The following is a 24,508-nucleotide window of genomic DNA, read 5'->3' as shown; positions in this document are numbered from 1 at the left end:
CAATCATAAATAACTTTTGGTATGCTTTTTAAGAAAGTTATTGAAGGCTAGACATATAATTCAATCTCTATAATTTATTATAATTTTTTATTTGGTTCTTATATATGAAATATTATTAAATAATTTAATGTTAACAATTAATATTTGTACATTCGCTGTTAATCCTTTATTTTTTTTTCTTTTTTAATCCGTATAAATAATTTCTTTTTTAATTTAGTGTTTATATATAATATTTTTTTAATTAATTTAATTTTCTATATAACATGAATCTACTCACATCGCTTCTATTTTTAGACACCAATATAATATTTCCAAAATTAAATTGTATATTCAACTATTATTTCAAAAGTAACAAACTTAGATACACACAATATTATTTATTACGTGGCGCATCCTCAGCCTATTTTTCTTTTTCATTTTAATTATTTTAAGTTGCAAAAACAAAAATGGCGTTTCATTTGTAGTTTTTTTTCCGTTGTAGGTCAAGTCTCGTTTTCTTCCTTCTCCGAACTGCTCCATTACTTTGAAGTGAAAGTTGAATCGCCACACAGAAAAAGTTCAATTCCAATGTTGAAGATCAAAATTGTGCTCGGTATCGTCGTGTTTCTGAATTTGAACCATGCCAAATCAGCTGCAGAAGAGCGTCTCGCTGAAGAACACCGTCTTCCTCGTGTTGTCACGCCGCTTCCTGCGCCTAAGATAACCGACCTTCCTCAGGTGAGCTTTCAATTTCCTTTGGTCTTTTTTGAGAGTTCGATGGTTTTGGCTTACGTGAAGAAAGAAAAATGACTTGGTTGAGTGACAGTTTCAAGGAGAGCACAAGGAGAGTTTGTATTGGGGAACTTATCGTCCTCAAGTCTATCTAGGAGTTCGTGCCAGGTTCATTTTTTTAAACTCTATCTATATAGCGTAGCGACAAACACAATTTCGGACAGAGAGAGATACGGACACACGGATATAAAGATACGTATAATTTTTAAAATGTAGAACATGAGACATAAATTTATATATTATATGATTATAAATTATATAAATTGACAATAAATATTTATGTGTATTTTCATATTTTTTTGGAAATAGGAAAATGTTTTTTATGATTAGTTCAAAAGAATTTGTTTCTTATTTTTATAATTATAATAAAAATTTATATAATAAATTTGAGTTCTTAGAAAATTATTGTATTTATCCTTTTTAAAATTGTGTTAAAACTGTGCTATAATTGCCAGAAATCCAACAAATATTTTTTTGAATTAAACATTTCACCGATAAATATCGTACGAGTGTCGATATCGATATGTATGTCCGACATTGACACGTTATTTAAGAAAAATATCTGAGTCTCATAGATCTAAACACAACTATTTTTTATTTTAGTAGAGAAATGATGCTTTCACAATCTTAAAAGTTGAATATAATTCTTGATGCGGTAGATTTAAATATAAATATATAATAAAAAGTGATCCTGCCGGTTGACCAGGACGCAAGAACCTTGCCTCGTCAAATCTGGATCGACTCTACGCCGTGTTAGCTTCGGTCCTTCGCCTTGATTCACCTCAAGAACCTGCAAAAGACAGAACGGCGCCGCTGCGGCCGATCACGCTCCGACGCCCAAGTCAGCGACTGAACCACCAAAATACTAAGAGAAAACTAAGAACAGGAACCGTGCAAAATTCTCTCTCAGCGTACTCATGTTCTTCGCAAGCGTAAAAGAAGTATTCTAAAACGCGCGTACCTCAGAAGTTCGTTAGAATCTCTTATATACCTATGCACTTTCTCTCTCCTGACAGTTACACATCTGGACACGTGGCTCGTATCCAGCTGTACACATGTCACCATCTGGAGCATCCTTGACTTGGGCACCACTTCTTACTCTTCAAGCTTTTCGGCTAAGTTACTTATGCAGGAAGCAACTCAGCGCATAACTGCCTTAGAGCGTGATCTCTTCTGCGTGGCGAGTACGGGTGCCTTCATACACACCTTCCCTGTGGTCTCGCCGGCCGCCTTCATGATCTACTTCACCTGCTTCATCGTGCATGCTCGGGTAATCTGTTCCTCGACCTCAACCTTTGGCTAGCTAGGGAATGACCATCTGACGACTTCATCCTCTGCTTCGAAAGCCTGGAACAAACCTCCCTGATCCTTCGGCGATATCCTTCTTTCGGCGATCTCTAATCACTTGGTCGTCTGGGTTCACATCCGGCGACTTCATCTCAAACCTGGTAACCGCCGGTTTAGGTATGCTAGAGATCGGAGCACGCCAACTTAATAACTGGCGACTACACAAGCCCCCCGACTTCCTTCCCTTCTGCCAGCCAGGTACCCCGTTCAACACGCCTATATAATAGCTTGCTGCCACGTCATCACTTCCGACCACCTGAGCGGTACAAAAAGTATAATTATAATTAAATAATATAAAAAATAATAATTATATTAAGAATTGTATAAAAATTATGGATTGTAAATATACTATTATCTTTTAATAATTAAAGAATAAAGTTTAACGTAATATTATTTGTTGTAAAAGGGAGTGTGAAAAAAATTAGAGTGACAAGTATCTTTGTGCATAATTAAAATGAGTATTTTAATTATATTTATTAATTCAAACACGTTGGTTTCTGTGTCTAGTAAAAAGTATACTTTTAAAAATAAAAATAATAGTATACGGATAAAAATTGAGAAAGTTTTTTAGTCGGAGGATGAACACTTTTTTTTAGATCGACTGCATAATTATATATTTTATCAAATAGAAAATTGATTTTAATTTAATAAAAGATAAGATTGTTTAAATAAAAATGACAAACATGATTCTTTTATTGATGATATATATTTAATAAAATATAGAATTGTTTATTTAAAAATAATTATAAAAAATTGTATTCTCTTTAATAGATATGTAATTATTAAAAATATTAGAATGTTTTTGTTCCTGACGGTTGAGGACCGGTCGGAACAGTTTTATTCATTTAAATTTTTTAATAAAATTATTTTTAATAATGAAACTACAAAAATTGAAACCTTTTGTTATAATTGATTTTATATTTTAAATTAATTAATTACTTGGATTAAATAAAAAACGTTTAATATTGATAACTTTGTCGAACTAATTAATTTGATAATTTTATTAATTACATATGTTATTTTGACAATATTAATTACATATGTTACTTTGATAACTTTGTCAACCAAATACTTTTAAAAGCTTTAAAGGCTAGCCCCGTGTGCTTGTTTTAGATATGACTGATTTTGAAGAAAATTTTTATGGTTAAAAACATTTAGTTTAAGAAAATCTAATATGTTTAATTTTTCCTTTTTTGCAAATATTTAAAAATAAAATAAGAAAGTGGTGTTGCTGAATCTAACAAAAGTTTAATTTAGTTGCAATCTACGCTAGAGAGAAAAAATGAAAAAAAATAAAATTATTCATTTTACTTTTTATAGTTACAATATTTTCCGTCTTAGTTTCAATATTTAAAAACATCTTCTATTAATATCTATTCATTTTTTTAATCCTTTTAGTTTCTGCAATAAGAAATAGAAATGATTAAATCTTTAACATAATTTGTATAAAGACTAAAAAATTAAAAATAATATGCGTATTCACTAAAAGAAAAAACTTTAAATAGATATAAAAGATGATTTTTTTTACAATAAAATCAAAAGAGTAATTAGTTTTTTACTTTTTAAACCAGACATACCTTTGTTTTTCTAGTTTATTCTCAACAATTAATCATTTTAAATATAATACTAAATGTGTTACAAACAATTTCACATTATTTATTTTGAAGTTTTGCTATAAAATATTTTTTTTTAAACAATTCAAATTACTTTCATCTAATATATTCAATAACAAAATAATATTTTCATGATTATAATATATAAAATAATCAAAAGTAAATATATATTTTTTCACATGTAATTCAGTCACAAAATATACTGAATATGTATTGCGTAAATTTGATTGATTTATGTCATTAAACTGCATCATACAGAAAGTAATCAACATATGACTCAGCAAGCAAACATTCTCACTTTGATTTTGTTTTTTTTGGGGACTTTTGGTTGTGGTGGTGATTGTATTTCAGGACTCCAAAATCTTTGATTGCTGGATTAATGTGGATTGTTGTGAAGGATAGCAAATATCACTTGCGGCATGTTTGCAAACATGAGGATGGCCTCAGTACTTATGGTTGGACTAAGCACAATGGACGAGATTTTGGACATCAGCTGCTGGTTGACCAGGGCATCATCTTCACTACTGCCTTTTTAAAATCAAAAGAGGAAGGCAGTGGCTATGGAGGGGATTGGACTGTTCGAATTACTGTGCAAGCTCATAAGTGGGTGATGTTATCAACTTCATATCACTTTTAAGCATTGATACAACACAGTTTTATTCTTAGTTTTTTTTTGAGAAAAATGCACGCGAAAGCAACATACATAATCATGAATCAACTGCAGAAAATAAACAACACAAAATTTAACTTCGGTCGCCAACTGCAATCTACATCTACATGAGCAACTATTAAGTTTTCATTTGTATCTTATTGTACACCAATTACAACTACAATGATATTTTTAAATAGAAATTATAAAGGGAACACTGATTAAGCTCATTTACTAAATATGGTATCTAATCAGTCCAACCCAATTGGTCATGACTTCATACCCAACAGTTTTTTCTTATATCTAGTAGATAATGGTTCTTCTATATTGAAGTAGACAATTCTCACCTTACTCTATGGTATCTCAGTCTATTTTAGCTTTAATTGTTTTACCATTAGAGCATCTATATTATTTAGTTTCATATCTGAGATCTTCTATTTTTGTGTGTGTTGAAAATCTGCACGTCTCTGCATCTTAGTATTGCTCTATTAGCGACTTTACGTATTGTCTTTGTTCTTGTTGTCCAACTTCAGGTCCAAGTGGAATGAGGAATTTGGAAGAGGTGCTCAGCTTTTTTTCTATATGGCAGACGAAGGTGCTAATGCTCTAAATTTAAGTAGAGAAAACATGAACATTCTTGAGGATTCTTCTCTGGTATCTGGCTCTCGAGCGGACATTGGAAACTGGCAGCTACATCTAAAATCAATGGTAATGCTTGCATGGAAATAGTGCATGGTTGAAAATTATTTTTTCTGCTACGAGTACTGTATTCTTTGGAGTTTATGGTTAATTAATCATGTAGTCATACTACACTCCTTAAAGAAGAGTGCATAATATTTGTTTCTTTTTCAACAGCTCAAGAATACGACAAACCTACTAATCTACACATTTTAAAGCAAAATATGTAACATTACCCAGATCAAAATTTCCAGACCTCCTTTTCTTGCCTTAATAAACTCATTCAAACGATTTCCTCTCTTGCCCGAAGTTGATTACCTGTAATTTAATTTATGCCTGGTAATAACCGGTTATTCTCTTCCACATGTTTTTTTCTCTCTTAGGATGATTTGGAGCTGCATTATTCTGGATTTCGCACTCCTCATTTTCACAATTTGTCTGATCTTGTTGAGGAAAATCTTTCATCACAGGCATTTTATCTAATATGTAATTTTCATGTAATGTTTGGCAAGAGGTTGTCGATTCTTGTTCTTGCCTTGATATATCCACTTTTGTGCATGTCTTAGTAGATAAGAAAGAATGCTCGACCACTGCTATCTGACTCATCGGATGATTCTCCAAATGTGTTAGTTTTTCAGGTAATATATATACAATTTACTCTCAATGGAAGCTTATCAGGCAAGAAAAGAAAAGTATCTGTCGAAAGATTTGAACTTTTTTTATTGTTGAATTCTTCTCTGGAATAACTATTTCCATGATGAGAAGATAGAATCTGAGTATGATTACAGATGCCCAAAACTTGAGATCCTAGTCTCTCCTCAACTTGCAAATTTGTCAAAAACGAACTCCTTTTCCTTCCAACATTCTATTTATATCAGTATAACTTCATAACTAACTAGCAACTAATTCTCCTTGTTCCAAAGTCTCACTAACAGAGGCAAACCCACAAGAATTTGGCCTAACTCTATTTCCCCCACTGCATAGTGTCATAATTGACTAGTACATCCCTTCCAACATTATCTCTTCAACTATTATTAAAAGCATCTTTCCTAATGGTTTTTCTATCATATGCACTTCTCATTCTTTCATTCATGCTACAGGTTATTGGTGGATTTTCTTTCACAACAGATATTATATTTATCTCTGGAACTGATTCAGAAAGTTCAAGAGTGGAAGAGCGTGTCAGTAGTCTTTCAGGTTTTATTCCACTTCTCTAGAGTGTTTATCCAAAATATGCTTAAGCATATGTAATTTGAATTTCAATGAGTTAGTTTCTTTATGTTTTAAATTATTCTTTAGATAAAGAGAAAGATACTAGGTTAATTTCTAGATTTAGGAAGTTACGATTAAGATAGTGTTAGTATTTTATTGTTTACTTTATATATAGAGTCTATGAATAAAATATGGTTGAAGCTCCTCCAATTAACACATCTCTTGTTCTTCTAAAATATATTTTCTAAATAAATAAAAAACCCAACAAAATTGGTATCGAGCTATCTTCCAAGGGATCTTTGTGAATGAACCCACCCATAGTTTCCTAAACACGAACCTAATATTGTTAGGAGAATACTGAAGGTTTCTGTTTGACGGTAAACATTATCATCTCTGGGCTGTTAGAATGAAAGACTATCTTGATGCTAGCAATCTATGGGAAACTGTTGGAGGCGTGAATGAAATTCCAATCCTATAAGATAATCAACGACAGCTCAAATAAAAATCCATAAAGAGAGGAAGTAGAAAATGTAACAAATAAGAGCAATATTTTGTTGTCCACTTGATGATCATAATAATGACTTTCAAAACACACAATTAGAGTTTTTGCAAGAGGATGATGGAAATGAAAAGGTGAAAGGAATGCAAGCACTAAACTTGATCCGAGAGTAACTTGATCCGAGAGTTTGAGAAGCAAAGAATCAAGGAATTAGAAAAAAATTAATACTCTAACAAACTTCTTGGCATATTATGCAATGTAAGGCTCCTTGATACTGATTTTTCAGATGATAAAATTGTTCAAAAATATTATAGTCACAATTGTTCCCCTAGGAAACTTAAGGAATTTATTAGGCATTACTCTAGAATAGTTGTTGAATACACCAACAAAGAAGGATTATGAGACAAGAAATATATGTAGAGGGAACTATCCAAGCTAAGTGTGAGACTAACTCAAAACACAAGAAGGGAGGGTTAAGTTGTGTTTTAAAATATTTTTGAAACTTTTTCATAATGTATCGTCTTAAGATACACAATCAGACGATAGTTTATACTTGACAATAAATCTACCAAGTAGTTTTCTTAAAGATATCATCTAGTGAGATACTCAAACAAGTAAATTTTTAACAAACACACTGTTCCGGCCGGTTGACCTAGGTCGTCTTTACGAGTGGCTTGTACTCACGAGCTAGAGCACCTTCGTTCTCTCTTGTATATGAGTACCTGAAAAAGAAGAACAAAAGGGCGCCCTCGCGGCCGTTTGCACTCCGACGCTCAAGTCCGCCAGCGAGAAACATCAAAGGTGACGTACTCTCGTATCGGAGCATTTGAACGAATGCTCTGAAGGTGGTCAAAAACTGTACTGAAGGACTGAAACTGTGTTGCCCTAATTGCCTTGTGCTCACAGCTGGGTGCGCCGTCAAGAACAACTAGGGTTTAGTGCTCTATGTAATTATGAGAGCGTACCTCTACAAATTCTGTTAAGGTTACCTTTATAGCTAGGTTTCTTCTCTCTCCAGGCCGTTATGCTTTTGGATGCGTGGCTCGCATCCAGCCTTGCACGTGTCGCCATCTGGGCTGGGATAGCAGGTAGCACCCAGCCCTACACGTGTCGTCATCTGAGCTAAGGCAACTTGAGCGTCATTTCTCCATCGCTCCCAACCCTACACATGTCATCATCTAGATTGGGGCAACTCAAACGTCATTCTTTGTGTAGCAACCAACCGCACAACTAAGTCTTCAACTCAAGGGGCAACCTAGCACGTAATGCGCTGTGAAACACCACCCGACAAGGCGAGTATCGGATGCAACAAGGTGCATCATCTCTATGATATCGCTCGTCGCGAATGGCACCCTCCTTACTGCTACGCCATGCATGTTCTAGCTGGAGAAACCTTGCCACCAATGAATGTCCACTTTGGGAATCCTGTCGCTGATGTGCAAGGTGTTTCCCCCAACCCACTCGACTTTCAGGCCCCAAGCTGGTGCCACCATCGTCTTACTGAACTTACACGCTTGGAATTACCCTTCTGAGCCTTCGACAGCCTTAACTAAGTTCGCTAGGAGACCCGACGACGTGCTCCTTGTGGCAGTGTGTAAACCACCCGATCTCCTAGCATTCTCATACGGCGACTGCGACGCAACTCTGGTGACCGTCGGTTACGCATACCGGCGATCGGAGAACGCCAATCCACCGATCGGCGACTATGCCCACTTCCGAGCCATTCATCTTTTCTAGCCTACGCGTGTTCCATTGAGCACGCCCCACTCGAGCACGTGCAAGACACGTCATCACGCCTGATGACCTGGTCGGTACACAACCCATGGGCTTCCCTTATCTGGAGTGCAATGTATAATCTTATGGCCACTTGGGCTCTAACTTGAGCGCTGTATCTCTCGCGCCATCATACTCCGTGGGTGCCCCTTTGACTCGATCATTCATTATGTGCGGAGGGTCCCACAGTGCCGCCACCCAACTTTAGGGCGATGTCTACACTCGGCGACGTCTTACTCGGCGACGTCTTACTTCTGCGCGATGCTTCTCTTGGGCGATGGGCTATGATCCATCTTGGCGGTGACACATCTCGGTGATAACCGATTATTTATACTGTAGAACGCCGCTTTTACATACGGCGACTACGTTGACTTCTTGACCACCTACCTTTCTCTTGTCCACGTCATCACACCCGATGACCTGGTCGGTACACACACTATCTAAAAATTTTCAAGTTTGTTTTTTTCAACGCAACCACTCCCGACTAACCTAACGAGTTTTAAAAAGATAGAAATAATCTAAGAGATCACAAATTTTTTGCTCACTAGATAGAGAGATAGCGTTTTATGACAAATAGAAAGTTAATCACTTTACTAGTTTGTTATTTGATCATGAACCATATTCCAGTTAAGCATATATATGTTATGGTTTGATGATTATATAGGTTGTGTGACAAACTTTTAGAAGGCAATTAAGATGTTAGATTATTTCTTATGTTTTGATTGTTAGGGAAACCCTATGTCTATCTAGGGTGATAAGGATTATATTTTTCAAAAATCCAATCTATATTCAATCCAAACCCAATAAAATGGATTAGATTTAAAATCCAGAATTATTTTAACTAGATCAAATTGATTTATATTTTTCTAATATAATTTAACTTAAATTAAACTTATATTAAATTCACTTGGTCAATTAGATTAAATTCGATGTGGAATCGACCTAATTGACCTGACGTGGGATCAACCCAACTCAGCTTAACACGATCTTGACCTGATGTGTACTCGATGTATTGATTGAACACGAGCCCAACTTGACTTGGTCTGACCTAGCCCAGAGTGTCTCAATTTCACCTAATCCTGATTTGACTTGGACTTGGTTGGACCCTGCTCGATTTAGGGCTGACCTAACCTAATCTCGATTGGACTCAATCCTACTCGGGCTCAACACAACTCTACTAAACATGGGGCTAGTCTGACTCAACATGCTAAACGTGGGATCAACCGAACTCAGCTTGAAATGGCCTTAACTAGATGTGGACTAAATGTCTTGGCCCGTACAAGCCATGCTCAGTCCATCTCATTCCCACCTAGGCCTCACTCTACTTGGACCCAACCAAACCCAACTAGACTCAACCAAACTAGACTTGGCCTGACTTGGGCTAGCTCAACTTGGTTGACTGTGGGTCCATGTCAATTGGGATTGACCTGAGGTGGAATCTGCCCAACTTTGTTTAACATGACCCTCAACTTGATGTAGGCCCAAAGTCTAGGCCCAACTCGACTTGCGCAAACCTGAACCAGTCTGTCTTGACTCAAAACGACCCAACTCGACTTGGCCAGACTTGATTCGATCTATCTTGGTCCTACTTAAACTCAACAAACCTGTATCTGGCCGAACTTGACTTGGCATGTGATGGCAAATTTCATGAAGGTCTTCTTGAATCATGTAAGAAATGGTGCGGAAGCTATGGATGTGTGTGTGCAAGATCCTCCTAAGAGTGCTGTTGATCTTGAAGGTGCATGATGTGTATGATCATTGGGAGGTTCGGCCAGCCCAAGGAAAGGTGAAGGATGTGAAGTTTAGAGTCTAGAGTTCTAGGGAGAAGCAAAGCTTGGCACAAAAGGGCAGCATAACTTTACTCACAATAAACTTAAAAATACAAGGTGTAGGCTCCTCTTTTTATAGGCTAAAGAGGACCATAATGCAACCCTAATGCTAATCAAAATGAAATGCAAATTTACATCACATGGAGCACATGGCCATGTGGAGAATCCTTCTAGAAAGTGACCAAATATTTAGCAAATCTAGGTCAAGTCTCATGGAATCAAGTTTATGCTATTTACACCACAACTAATACTAAGCTACCCCTAATGGGCCTTCATGTAGCATAAACAAATCTGCATGGATTCGCTTGGCCATGGGCTTAGCAATTTGGTCCTAGACGCTCCTTTCATTGGCCTAGACGCTCTCCACCTTGAGTTAGACGCTCCTCCCCTTTGGCCTAGACGCTCCTCCCTTAGCCCTAGACGCTCTTGGTTTGGCTTTGGATGCTCATGTCTTGGCTTTTGTCTTTCTTGTGAAGTTGTGCTTGGCCCTCTTCCATCAGCATGGGTCTAGCCCAAATCAACTGAACATGGCCCTACCTCGACTTGGCTAAACATGGTTTTGGCCTGGTTCAACTCAACTTGGGTCAAGGCTAACTCGGCTTGACCTAGGTCCAGGTAGAATCGGCTTGAGCTTGGTTTGGGTTGACTTGGCGTGTCTTAACCTGGGCTTGGCCCAGCTCTACTCGATTTGGGTCTGTGTCAATTAAGATTGACCTGGATTGGGCCGACAATACTCGACCTGGGTTCGAGTCAACCTAGACCTGAGCTGAACTGGTTTGACTAGGACCCGACCTAGTCTTGATTGGGTTAGGCCCGACCTTCTTAATCGGACTAGGAACGACCTAGACCTAGCCTAACTAAGTTGAACGTGGGTTGACCCTTACTCAGATGGATCTGGACATGTCTTAGTTCGATTAAATGTGGGTTCGGGCTGACTCAACTCAATCTGGATCTGGATTGACTCTGCACAACTTATGCCCAAGCCGACTAAACTCGACTTGGGCTTGTGTTGACCTGGATGGACTTTGACCTTGATGACTCGGCCCAACTTTCACGAGCCTAACCCGATGCTAGCTTGTTTGGGTTTGACTGGACCTAACATTTCATAACTTAAAATTACCTAGACGCACCTTGATTTTGGATTTTTAAAATCCAAAATTTTATTCAATCCCATTAAATAGATTGAATTTAAAATCCAAAACTATAGATTTAAATTTGAGATAAATCCATTTCAATATATTTAAAATAATATAGATTTGGATAATTATATATTGAATTTCCCAATTTGAATTTTTTAATCATCCATACCTACGCCTTACCCTAAACCCAAATAATATCTATAACTTGTTCAGATTCAGTGAGTTTATTTCTGTTGTTCAACAGCTCTTGGTTTATCTCAGGATTCTTTTACATTAAACATTATGCATATAAAGTGAACGGGACTACTTTTTACTGAATTTCTAGAATATTTTGTTCTGATTAACATTAGTTTGCGAAATGCTAAGTCTATGTATAAATGTTGTTTTGTTCTCGATGTTAGGAACCTCACTGTCTAATCAACTGAAATATAAAGAACAAGCATTTGATGAAAAGTTTGACAAAATATTCAACTTAGAAGAGAAGGTATAATACGCTTATTGCCCTTTGACTTTTTTTATTATCTCTCGTATTGAATTATCTATAATTCTTGTTTCGTCTTTTGATGCGCTATGAATAAGTTAAATTTAATTAAGTAAATTCGTTTAGAAGTTTATTTTAGAAATGAATTCCTTATTTTAGTAGTGGATTTTCAGGTGGATTCAGAATCCATATCTGTTGGTAAGGCAGCTGTAGGAAACTTATTAGGTGGCATCGGCTACTTTTATGGTCAGTCAAAAATTGCTGCTTCAAGAATCGTCAATGTAAGTTTCTTTAGTAGTTTATTCCGTTATTTATAGTTTTTATGGAAGATTTTGCCTATGCCACCCCTTAACAACATATAACTTGACATAAATACTATCGTAATGTTTCATGGCTTTAATTACCTCCTTTGTAAGATTACAGATGAGAGAAAAAGTGCAACATTGCACCCTATGTGACACAGATTTGAAATTTTACCGGAATTTTAGGGAGAATCGGTAAATATCCCAGGTTCCTCTAATGTGTTATGGTCAATTCTAATTCTAGGAATTAACATAAGGGATGTTAAAATGGGTTTCAACCTGTAAGCTAATTAGGTTTATCACGGGGTTGAGTCGGATCGGGTTGTAAAAAATATAATTTTTTTAAATGTAGGGCAAATTAAATCCAGCCAATTTAACATGCACCTTAAACGTGTTCGAGTTGGATTAGAGGTGGTACAACAACTCTTCATAGTTTTCATAATTTTTTACTATAATCATTTACTACATTTAGTTATGTAGGTTTACACTTTGGTTTTTTAAGATTAAAAAATATTTGGATCCTTAATTTATTTCTCCAATTATATAAGTTAACAATTTTTTTTTATTATCTTTATAATATCATTTTCTAATTGTGATTAATGTTTAGTTAAATAAGTGAACACCCTACTACTAGAAACAAGGAAATTGAGTACTACAATAAATATAAATATATAAAATAATTTGAAAGAACAAAATATGTCTAAATGAGTCAACCCACTTAACTCACTAACTTATGGTGGGTCAAGTTGGGTTATAAAATTTCTGACTCACCAAAAAGTGAGTCGAAATAAGTTGACTCATATTTAGTTCAATTCGTGATGAGTCAACTTAAATAAGAGGAGTTGACTAATTTTGACACTTCTACATTAAAAAAAAAATGAAAGAACATTTATGAAAGAGAAAATCTTATGGAAGAAACGGTTATGGAAGAATTATTTGATTGTATTGAGGGAAATAAAAAAATATTTACAAAATATGAAAATAACATATGTATCAGGTAGTTAATCGGCTACTTTTAACTACTAACTGACCAAGTAATTGTAACACACCCCACACCATACATTTTATTTCATATAAATGCTCCTCATTGGAAACATTTCTTACCTCAAGAATGAATGAAGGCATTTCTGCTCCAAATCGTAATAGAACTCCCAGTTGCATTCTCCAGAAGTTCATTTTCGACTTGACCAACACTTTAGTAATTGCTTCTCCTTTCCTTTTAATAGTCATTATGTCTAATCAAAAGTTCTTTTTTAGCAAAAGCTCTCTCAATTTTATAGGGTAAACTAGTTGAAATTATAGCATTTTTAACATGTTTTATAGCTAGGAAACATGAAATACATTGTGGACCTCAGAATGATCAAGAAGTTGTAGTTTATAAGCTACTGCACCAATACAATCAACAATTTTGTAGGGACCAAAGAATTTGGGATCCAACTTAGCATTGTTTTTGTGAGCCACAAAAACTTGCCTGGATGTAGTTTCACATAGTTGAAATAAATAAATGAAATGTATTTTGGAGATGTTTTACAAATGTGATTATAGTTAAGTAAGGAAAAAAATAATAGATAATAAAAACAAAAAATAATGAGTGATTAAAACTGTACAAATCAAATCAAATAACTAATAAATTTGTTCTAATAAATAGATAATGAAATCTGCATTTAATTACGGATTTAATTACGGAATAATTCTTCTGATTATGCAACCCTCTCCGTCAAGCTGGTGAAGGTATATCTATCATTTCCAGTTTGCAAGTAAGATCTTTGAACTGTTTTGTGGGAAATCCCTTAATAAACATATCTACCAATTGGAATCTTGAAGAGATGTACTCAGTGACTATAAGACCATTATTCAACTTCTCCTTAATAAGATGTCGATTTATCTCTAAGTGCTTTCTTTAATCATGTTGAACTCGATTGTGTGCAATACTGATAAGCCAAACCAATATAGGAGCTTCATATTTTAATTTGCCTTTGTTTGCCATATATTACAAATAAACTTCTCATCCCAACACGTGGTTTATCTATTCTTTAATTAATTACTGTCAGTGACTTCAGTTTTCTTTTCTCCACCATTCAATTTCATTTCTTTGTACCGTTTAATTAGCTTTAGAACTCGGGCAGATATGCAGTGGATTGTTTCTCTTTTCAGCTTCGAGAGCATGTTAATTATATATCATATTGGCCTGCTGAGCTTTACACAGCTGTACCATGTCGACCTTCCTTTCCGAGAGGATTTTTATGGGATGAAGGTTTTCATCAACTTATAATCTGGTTAGTGTCTCTTGTTTGAAATTCAGTTTAAGTTCATATCTGCGTTTTCTTGACTGCACAAACAAATAATCTGTGATATGTAAATATGCTTTATTTGATCTTGTGCACATTAACCAGGCGTTGGGATATCCATATTTCACTGGATATCATTGGACACTGGTTAGATTTGATGAATGCTGATGGATGGATACCTCGTGAACAAATTCTCGGAGATGAAGCACTGAGGTGAAGTTCAAAACATTTAGTTCAAATTATTGCTGTAAATTTAAGTTTGTAGGTGGTTCGAATGAGTTTAGATTTTCTTCACTTGCAGTCGGGTCCCTGAGGAATATGTTCCTCAGCATCCTACAGATGCAAATCCTCCAACTCTGTTTTTAGCATTAAGCGGTATACGTTTATGTTCCTTTTCTATTTTCGCTTTTTCTGCTGTCCATTTTGTAGTTATAACAATCTCTGTTTCTTTCAAGAAAAAAGTTTTTATTTCAAAAAGAAGGCTACATATATGTTTCCACCATTGAGTTCGAGCTAGCATCAGTTAGGCTTGGTTTTGTTGTGTGTTCATTTTTCTGTTTCCTTCAGCTCGAGAAATGATAATATACAGATTAGTTTTTCAACTTCAAACTTTCGAGCTAGGTTAGCTAAAGAGAGCCCTAGGTGTTTTGTGAGTAATAACTTTAAGGGACCATTTGACAATTTATATTATTATCAATTAATATTACTTTAGGTCGGAAATATGGTTAACAGTAGTTGATGATGTTGATGCTGCTGAAAAGTGGAAACTTTTTTATGCTTTATAAATCATATGCAGCACGAAGATTTAATAGAAGTATGTGAAAGTTATAGCTCCTATTTACACAGTTCGTAACACTGGGAACAAGAATTCTTTTAATTTATTTCTGTAAGTGGTTTTTTGTAGATATGATAAATGGCTTGAAGAATAATGAGTTTACTGCAATGGATAAAACTGACATCTCTGTATTCCTGGAGCGTGCCTTTGTTCGATTAGAAGCATGGTTCCAATGGTTCCATACAACTCAATCAGGTCTGCTCTATAATGCACGTGTGGTCTGATTCTGTGCTGGAAATAGATCGTTTCTTTCTGAACTCCCATCCCCTTTTATTGTTATTATCAGGGAAACAGATGAGCAGCTACTATTGGCATGGACGGGACAATAGCACTATATATGAATTAAATCCCAAGGTTCTACATTCATTTTTTTTGGCTCTGTACTTCTGTATAGATAGCTCAGCAGATTAACTTGACCAAAACAACTACTGCCATGCTTCAAATAGAAGCATTTCTTAATGAAGACACATGAACATGACAAACATTATTTCTGGCATTTCCTGACACTGTCCTCTGGATTTGATGATTATCCACGTGCTTCACACCCAACTGCAGACGAACGCCATGTGGATCTTAGATGCTGGATACTACTTGCAGCACACTGTTTGCATTCCATTGAAGAGTTATTGGATAAGGACACTAAACCTGGCATGGTATAAATTTGAAAAATAAATTCAGCAATATTGTACTAATGCTATGTGAATTTTAGATATCAAGTAGTGTAGATGTACGCTGCAGAAAGTTAAATCACCTAAATTAATTGATATATTGAATGAAATGATGCAGAATTATGGTTCCACTTCTCAATTGCTATCAGATGTCGAGTTACTGAACCAGGTGTTTTACCTTTGCTCCCTCTCTCCCTTCTTCAGAGTTGTTCAATTCTTTGTTGTTTGTAAATGATGCAGTAGTTGAATATGAGCAAATAGAGGGAAGATAAAGAGGAGAGAGAACAGTGTATACTTCTATAGAATAACTACAATTAGAAATAACCTCGAAAAGAAAAGTTATTTTAGTTACTTATTAGTTTTTCTACAAAAGTGCAAGATCAAGTGTTCCAATTTGATGAACAAGGCTTTGCCTGACTTTTTCTGTACAATATGGATAATGTAAATAAGTCTTATCGAAAGGGAACTATGGAATTGATTTGCATAAAATGTTTGGCTAGTGACACTGCAATCAATTGTGCTAACATAATTGTGTCCATGCCTATGTTGTGATTGATGACCATGCAGATGCATTTTGATGATGCATATGGAGCTTATTTTGATTTTGGGAATCATACAGAAAAGGTAAACTGTCTAGTTGTTTACATTCAGTATTAGTATACATACTGTTGCAAGATTAACAATGCATGGATCTTGTTAATAACTGGAAAATTGAGATATTCTTGACGTGCTTAACCATATTAGGTTCAACTTAAATGGAAAGATGTGGAGATAGGACACAACCATACTGATCGCCAACTTGTCAGAGATGTTTTAGAGAGGCCTGTTTTGAGATTGGTTCCTCACATTGGTTATGTTAGCCTATTCCCTTTCATGGGGAAGATCATTCCATCTGTAAGTAACGAGCTTATCATCAATGTCATGAAGTTTTTATTCCAAGAATTTTGAAGTTATGCCTTGCTTGACTGACTTCATAATTAGATGCATATTTTATTATGTGTTGAGTGTGAAGCCAGAACAATTGGGTTGGGCTGACTAAACACCATGTTTTAGTGAGTGAATTTAATTATTGTATCTCTATAATCTCTATTTAAGAGATTTTTATACTTGTAATAAAATTGTAACAGAATGAAAACCTAATTAGTTGCTGGTGAACGTAGGTTGTAAATTGGAGATCGAACCACGTTAAATCCTGTGTTGTTTATTTTCTGCAGTTAATTGTGTTTTTCTCATAATTATCATCATCTCATTCAGGGATCATGGATTCTGGAAAAGCAGCTTGAACTCATTTCAAATCACAGCCTCTTTTGGACTGACTATGGACTACGATCGCTTGCCAGGACAAGGTCTACAAGTTACGCCCAAAATGCATCTTTAATGGATTTAGTTGAGTGATAATATTCAGCATATGTTGATTATAGTGAACCAAAAGCTAGTTCTTTTTCACAGCTCCTTGTATATGAAATTCAACTCGGATTCTGAGGGCCCATACTGGAGAGGTCAAATTTGGATAAACATAAATTACAGAATTCTTTCAGCGCTCCACCATTACTCCAAAGGTAATATGAACAGGCCTAGGCAAAATATCTGCAAATATTTCACTTCATTCATTCCTTTTTCTGAATTTTGTAGAGAATGGACCATATCAGGACAGAGCCAAAGCTATCTACAAAGAATTGAGAAGCAATTTAATTAGGTATTGTCTGATTTCGTTTGGTACCATTGTAATCTTGTTTAAAGCTATCGGTTGGTTTTCAAAACTGATTTCCATCTTACTGCAGAAATATAGTACGCAATTATCAAGAGACTGGATTTTTATGGGAACAGTATGATCAGAATAGTGGTGAGGGAAAAGGGTCGCATCCATTTACTGGCTGGACATCTCTTGTTGTATTAATCATGGCGGAAGAATATGGCAGAGTTTAGGTTAACCACAATGCTATCATACTGCAACAAAGCATTTGGTGATGAAATTTTGAAAGTACAAAAATTCATGGGTCTACATAGAGACTAATCTTTCTTATTAGTTATTTTTATCTGTGGAACAAAAAATATCATACTTTTTTTTGTTACTTTTGAGGAAGTTTCTATCATTTTGGTTTAGATAAGTTTGTGGACCTATGAAGCTCGAACATTCCTTTTAAATGGTGTGTCGGTATCGGACCGACACTCATATGACGTCTGTAAGATACGTATCCGTAAAGTGTTCAATTCAAAAAGTATTTGTTAGATTTCTGTCAATTCTAATACAGTTCTAACACAATTTTAAAAAGGAAAAATACATTAATTTTCTAAAAATTTAAACTTTATTGTATAAATTATTATTATAATTATAAAAATAAGAAACAAATTATTGTGAACCATTCATGAAAAACATCTTTTTCTCCAAAAAATAATCTGAAACATACTTGTGCACATAAATCTTTATTGTCAATTTATATAGTTCATAATTATATAATATATAGATTCGTGTTCTTGTGTTCTACATTTTAGAGATTTTACGTATCTTCGTGTCTGTGTCGTATCAGTATCCGTGTGTCAGTGTCTGTACTACATAGTTGTGAATACGTCTTCTTTAACATTTGTTTCTTTTTTTCTATGACCAAAATAATTTGTTACGGTATAATCATTATATTGTAGTAATGTTTTTAATTTTGAATAATATGATACCGCTCATACATTTCTAATTTTCATTTTTTTTTAAATTTTATATTTGAATATCATATTTTTGTTATAAAACATTTTAAATTCTTTATAAAAATAAATTATACTCTAAAATTTTTCTATCCAAGCATATTATCAAGCTTTCTCTTAACAAATATTATGAACTGTAATTCTTCTTTAAATCTACCATTTTTTTGGTTATTTATATGTTTGTATCCTTGTGACAATTAATATGTATATTTGTTTCTCTATTTTCTTGAAACTTTGAGTTTTTACATTATCTGAAAGAAGAATTTGGAATAGATTTTATAATATTTTAGGAAATTTATTTCGTTATAAATTTGATCGTGAAGTGTCATGGAATAAATAGTTCAAAATAATTAATTTTTTTTCTGAACTACACATTTTCAAGGTATTTAAGAATCTTTATCACGAATTATATTTATCTATAATCCAATTTTTTTAATATATTTAAGACGACATTGTTCCAAAAGTGTAAGGTTTTTAAATGATTATTATTACATTCTAATAGGGAGGTGCAGTAAGTAACTATGGGTGACAAACATGAAGATAATCTCGGAAATAAGTTCAACTGGGTCAGGTTATATATTCAATGTTCATAAATTCAAATATAAAGTATAAGCTATAAATGTCCTCTAACGAAGCATTATTTATATAAGAATTTACATACTACGATGAATAAGTTTGGATGATTGGATAGCAATGACTAGACCACAATCTTATTGCAACTTTACCCACAATAATAAATGATTAACAATATAAGTTAAAAAAGGATTAACATTATTTAATAAGAGTATACATGTACAAAATGATTTCGGTAGACATGGTAAATTGAAATAATTCGATGGTGTCTCAAATCAGTTGGTGGTTGGGTCATTAAAGAAAAAAATAGTAATTGGCTATTTCATATATAAACATACAAGAATGACATTATATCAATTGACAATAACATATTCCATATTTTTTATGGTCATCCACTTATATGTACCTACCTGCAAATTAAAGAAAATAAATTAAAAATGAGTTTTTTTAAATATTCATATCATTCATCACCTCTAAACAAATCAACATATTATTGCCATCATTGTCTAAGTTATTTAAGCAAGTTCATATGCACAACAACACATGACTCAATAATGTATGGATGAAACCCTATAGAAAATTGATCTAGCAAAATGATTGATTTAGTTTTAGGAGTGCCTTTGATGAATCCCTTGCTAGATTTCTGATGTGAGTAGATTTTAGAATTGCACCTTTTTATGGGTTGCAATTTATTTATGATTTTTTATTTTAAGCAGAATATGTTGAGAAACCCAAAAGAGATTATCATTGGACACGAATTTAACCAAGTGGTTAAGTAAATATAAAAGTTTACTTATAGAGGACAAAGAGAAAACACAATTATATGGTGTTGATGATGAATATGTGCGAAATTAAAGAGCATATAAGGGGAAGAAAGAAGATGGAAACAAAATAGAAAATGATGAACACAAGAACATAAAGGAATGAAAAAGTAAAAATATGAAAGGAAAGAAAAGCTTAGAAAGAAGAAGGTATGGTCACGCCACTTGGAGGGGGAGGAAACTCAAAGATGAGTGGTGAAGAGCCGCCACTTGAAGTGTAGAGCACTCAAGATAAGACCCAAATTCTAGGAGACTCAATTCACTAAACACTTTGACAAAGTTTATTTTCTATTCAAAATTCAATGTGTCAATACATGAACCAAGACACCCTTTATATAGGAAGGAATGACTTGGAGAGCAAGAGTGAGAGAGGGGTAAAATTGGGATAGGAGAGGGGTGACCAAGGGTTTGACTCTAGGTCAATGTTGCCTCCTTAGGCTTGGTTTCTAGAAACTAGGTTAAAAACCGTAATCCTAGGTGCATTGTCCTGAGAAGTTGGTTTTGGCACAAGCCCAAAATATACTAAGTGCACCCTAAACTTATTCTTCTATTTGGACCCCCAAAGTGAGTCTAATTTATTTACATAAACTTGTCTTTTAAAAAGACCAGAAGAAAGAACATTTGATGCTCTGGCCTATGTCCAATTCTTCTTCTGCTGAGGTCCTTTTGAAGTTTGGTGGGGCCTTGTTTTGGATGCTGAGATGACTGACTAAATGATGAAGTTTCTGTTGTGTCCTTGGTTTTCTCATTGTCTAGTTGGGTTGTATCAATTTCCAAGTAGAAGAACTACCATGTTGTGAATGTAGGGCATCAACATACTCAAAATAAGATGGGATTGACTTAGTTGATCTTGCAAATTTAGTAGGATGACCTTTTTCTACACCTTTTTTTTTACCTTCTGTTGTGGTGCACACAAAAATGTCATATATTTGGATATACACTTTCGTGTAACTTATTCTTGATGTTAACATTACTAGTAATGTTAATTTAAAGCGATTCAAGATTACATCAAACTCTTTTTGGATTGACAACTCTATTGAACATTCATCGCATGAAATATCTTAAAAGCTTAATTTTCTCCATGTGACATGCGTTGATTGTAGTGGTATGCTACTTGCGCCAATGGAAGTCAATTCACAAGCATAAAGAAGACCATGAGTACATCCACAATGAGCTTTATCTAACACACAATATTTAACTCGATCATTCTCTTTCGCAGTATATTGTAAAGAAAATTTAGACACAATCCAAACAATGTTTTGTACACTGTCACATTAAAGACATGACTCATCACATGAATACTCTTTTAAAATTAATATTTAATTACATTATGTTGCAAGATAATCATCTCATTCATAGAATCTTAAAAAAAAGCATAAGTCTCCCATGGAGGTCTAAAGCATCCTCTTTAGACTCCAATGTGTAGCCTCAACCCTACAAAGGAAAACAAAGACATGCAACAAATATACACACTTGTTACTTGTTGTGTTGCCTATGTAAATCACCCTATTCGTCCATGCCTTAACAACTTTTTCTTTATGTGTAATTAATCAATACCATTTACATATTCAACAAATATAGGTCTTGGAGAACAAACAACTTCTAATGCATGGACATATTGTTGAAATGCTTCTACATGATCACAACTCACAAAAAAATCCCCAATCTTCCATCACTTGATCCATGCCTCTCTTGGATGTACTAACAATTTGATATGATTCCAATAGCAAAGTATAGATGATTCTTTGACATTTTATGGAATCAACTTGAGTTGGAGAAAGAATAGACACTTTTAATAGAAATGGATCAATGTTCTATGTTTCAAGTGTTGGGTCTATTAGTGTCTAAGTTCAAGAGGGGAGGGGTGAATTGAACATATAATTTTTTTGCAAATGCAAACAGTTTTCAGTATATCAGAGGAAAAAGAACAGATTGTTTTTAAACGAAACAGATTGATTCTTCAGAATAGTCTAACGCAATTTGAACTTGTTCAGATTAAAATTGCAATCAACAGAGAGGTATAACAGAATCAAATTGGTTAAATTTTACCAGTTTGAAGAATACAGATTATGCCAAGAAAACAATCAAGTTCATTCAACACAAGGTTTCAAAGGAAATGAATCTTTGTCAGGATTTAATGAATAAGACTATTTGTCCTTAAATCCATGAAAACCTCATATACAAATACTGTGTTAGTGATTAGAGAACTTTAACAAATCAGGAAGAACAGTTTTTATTAAACCCAGAATTAACAGATTTGATTTCAAATGAACAGATTTCGTTCTTGACAGAATTAAGCAAAAACTATAAACGAGTGCAGGAATGAGAAGAAAAGTACAGGCAAGCTTTTATACTGGTTCACTCATAAAGAGCTACATCCAGTTTCACCTTACTCCAAGGTGGAATCCACTAAAAAACAGTATCAATCACTTACAAACACAACAGTTCTTGAACACTACAAGAACAATACAACCAATGCTGAAAAACCCTATTTCAGCACACCTTGCACTCCAAGAAACCCTATCAAGGAGTGACTAACACTTACACCTTTGCAAACCAGAATAAAGGAAAGATAACACCTGAAAAGAAGATGCAAGAACTCAAAACCAGTAGTTCAATTTGCTGCAGAACTGCACCAGCACCTTCACCAAGATCAAAGTTTTCCTAAAACAAGCACACTTGAAAATCCCTTTGGAAAACCTTTCAAAAACTCTTTTCAATCCTTCTTCTCACATAGAAAGTGTTTAATCTCTGTCAAAACCGTGATTGCTCAGCATCCTTTCATGTGAGAGAAGCTTTTCTTTATATAGAAAACAGTTTCTAACTACTTTTCAAAAGATAGTTGAAAAACTGTTATGAAAACAACAGATTCAGTTTAAACTAAACAGATTTATTTTTAGGAAAACTGTCAACTCAGCTAACAGAAATAACTGACTGAATTGTACCTTTGGTGCCCTAACTAACTTTCGAAAAACCTTTCAGCAAACAAAAAATAAACCTATTCTTTTACAGAGAAACAAATTTATTTTTGTGCAATATCCTGATTTTTGGAGAAAACTCTAGAAAGCTTTTGGAAAAACTTTTAACCACTTCAAGTGCTTGATCTAGGCTTGGTTAGGCATCTAGGATAGGTCATGTAGCAAAAGGCAACCTTACACATACACAAGCCTAAATACAAGATCATCTAAACCCATTACAAACTTCAAAGCAAACTAGTTGTTTTCTACATCAAACACACTAAAGCTAGGTAGAGAAGAAGCTTCATCCATCTTCAACATCAAGAACTCACCAAAACTTGCACCAAACACCAAACTCACATGGAAGACCCATTTCTTGTCAATTGAACCGATTAAAAGGTGCACAAATGTAAATGAACCGAAAAGAATGCTTCAAAACTGAATTGAACTGAACAAATCAATAAGAAATGAAGAAGAATCAAATGGAACAAGCCAAGGAGAAGATGAACCGAAGCATATTAAGAAATAAGCTAAAATACCAAATGAAAATGCTAGAAAAGGAACCTAAGACATGTTTTAGCTTCATATGAACATGGAGATGAAATGAAAAAGATGAAGAAGAGAGGAACTTATGAGAATGAAGAGCTTGGTTGATGGTCACGCCACTTGAAGTGTGAAGGCTTCAAGATAAGTGAGCAATGCCGCCACTTGAGAGAACCAAGGCACTCAAGATGAGACAAGGAAGAGGAGAAGACAAGTTCTCACACACTCTATCACCAATTTGGGAGAGTTTTGCTATATCAATTCTCAAATCTAAATTTTACAAGAGCCCACACCTCTATTTATAGTGTGAGGGTGCTGAAAAATAGGTGGGAAAATTCAAATGAAACTCATTTGAAATTCCCACAAAAAACAAGTCACATGGGAGGTGTGACCTTTTTCTACTATGACACCTCCTAAAAACTACACCTACACCTACTCTCCTAAGTCACATGGACAATGTGACTTTATTTTACATATTCACACTCCTTTATTTAATATCCACACCTCCTACAACTATACAAGAGTAATTCAAATGATGCTCTTTTATTTAATGCTTGGCCTTGCTCCTTATGGGATGGACTTGGGCTTTTTGGGCTTTGGCCTTCTTGGGCTTGGGCTTTGGGCTTGGGCCTCATCTTTTGAAAAGACTAATAAGAAGAACTTTAAATGATTGGGCCCTTGTCCATTCTTCCTATTAACAACATCTTTTTGATTCTCATCACAATTTACACTTTGCTTTCACATTTTTATCAATGTGAGAGCGACATAAAAGATTAAAATCTTTGGGAATCACAACATTTATTGCATTCACGAGAGAAATATCTCTATCACTCACC

At 34.5% G+C, this 24,508-nt stretch overlaps 1 protein-coding gene across 1 annotated transcript; it reads left to right on the top strand.

The window, feature by feature from the left end:
- The first annotated feature begins 463 nt into the window (after nucleotides 1–463).
- Nucleotides 464–18,319, top strand: LOC137811558 (mannosyl-oligosaccharide glucosidase GCS1-like). The gene is made up of 22 exons (XM_068613344.1): nucleotides 464–717; nucleotides 806–879; nucleotides 4,083–4,334; nucleotides 4,914–5,088; nucleotides 5,442–5,528; nucleotides 5,628–5,696; nucleotides 6,159–6,255; nucleotides 11,912–11,994; nucleotides 12,165–12,272; nucleotides 14,448–14,569; nucleotides 14,687–14,794; nucleotides 14,883–14,956; nucleotides 15,486–15,611; nucleotides 15,703–15,769; nucleotides 15,919–16,069; nucleotides 16,203–16,253; nucleotides 16,652–16,708; nucleotides 16,829–16,978; nucleotides 17,339–17,430; nucleotides 17,534–17,643; nucleotides 17,717–17,780; nucleotides 17,866–18,319. Exons 1-22 carry the CDS (start codon nucleotides 568–570, stop codon nucleotides 18,008–18,010), a joined length of 2,412 nt encoding a protein of 803 aa, XP_068469445.1. The 5' UTR covers nucleotides 464–567; the 3' UTR covers nucleotides 18,011–18,319.
- Nucleotides 18,320–24,508: the final 6,189 nt, after the last annotated feature.

This window comes from Phaseolus vulgaris, chromosome 2, assembly GCF_000499845.2.
Source record: "Phaseolus vulgaris cultivar G19833 chromosome 2, P. vulgaris v2.0, whole genome shotgun sequence".
NCBI lineage: Eukaryota > Viridiplantae > Streptophyta > Magnoliopsida > Fabales > Fabaceae > Phaseolus > Phaseolus vulgaris.
This window is presented reverse-complemented; position numbering and strand designations above follow the sequence as displayed.

Excerpts from the sequence above, each read along its gene's own strand:
- LOC137811558 (XM_068613344.1), top strand. The coding sequence starts at position 568 with ATGTTGAAGATCAAAATTGTGCTCGGTATCGTCGTGTTTCTGAATTTG. Across the intron at positions 15,770-15,918 it reads ATATATGAATTAAATCCCAA|GACACTGTCCTCTGGATTTG; the intron begins GGTTCTACATTC and ends CTGGCATTTCCT. Across the intron at positions 16,979-17,338 it reads TGGGGAAGATCATTCCATCT|GGATCATGGATTCTGGAAAA; the intron begins GTAAGTAACGAG and ends CATCTCATTCAG.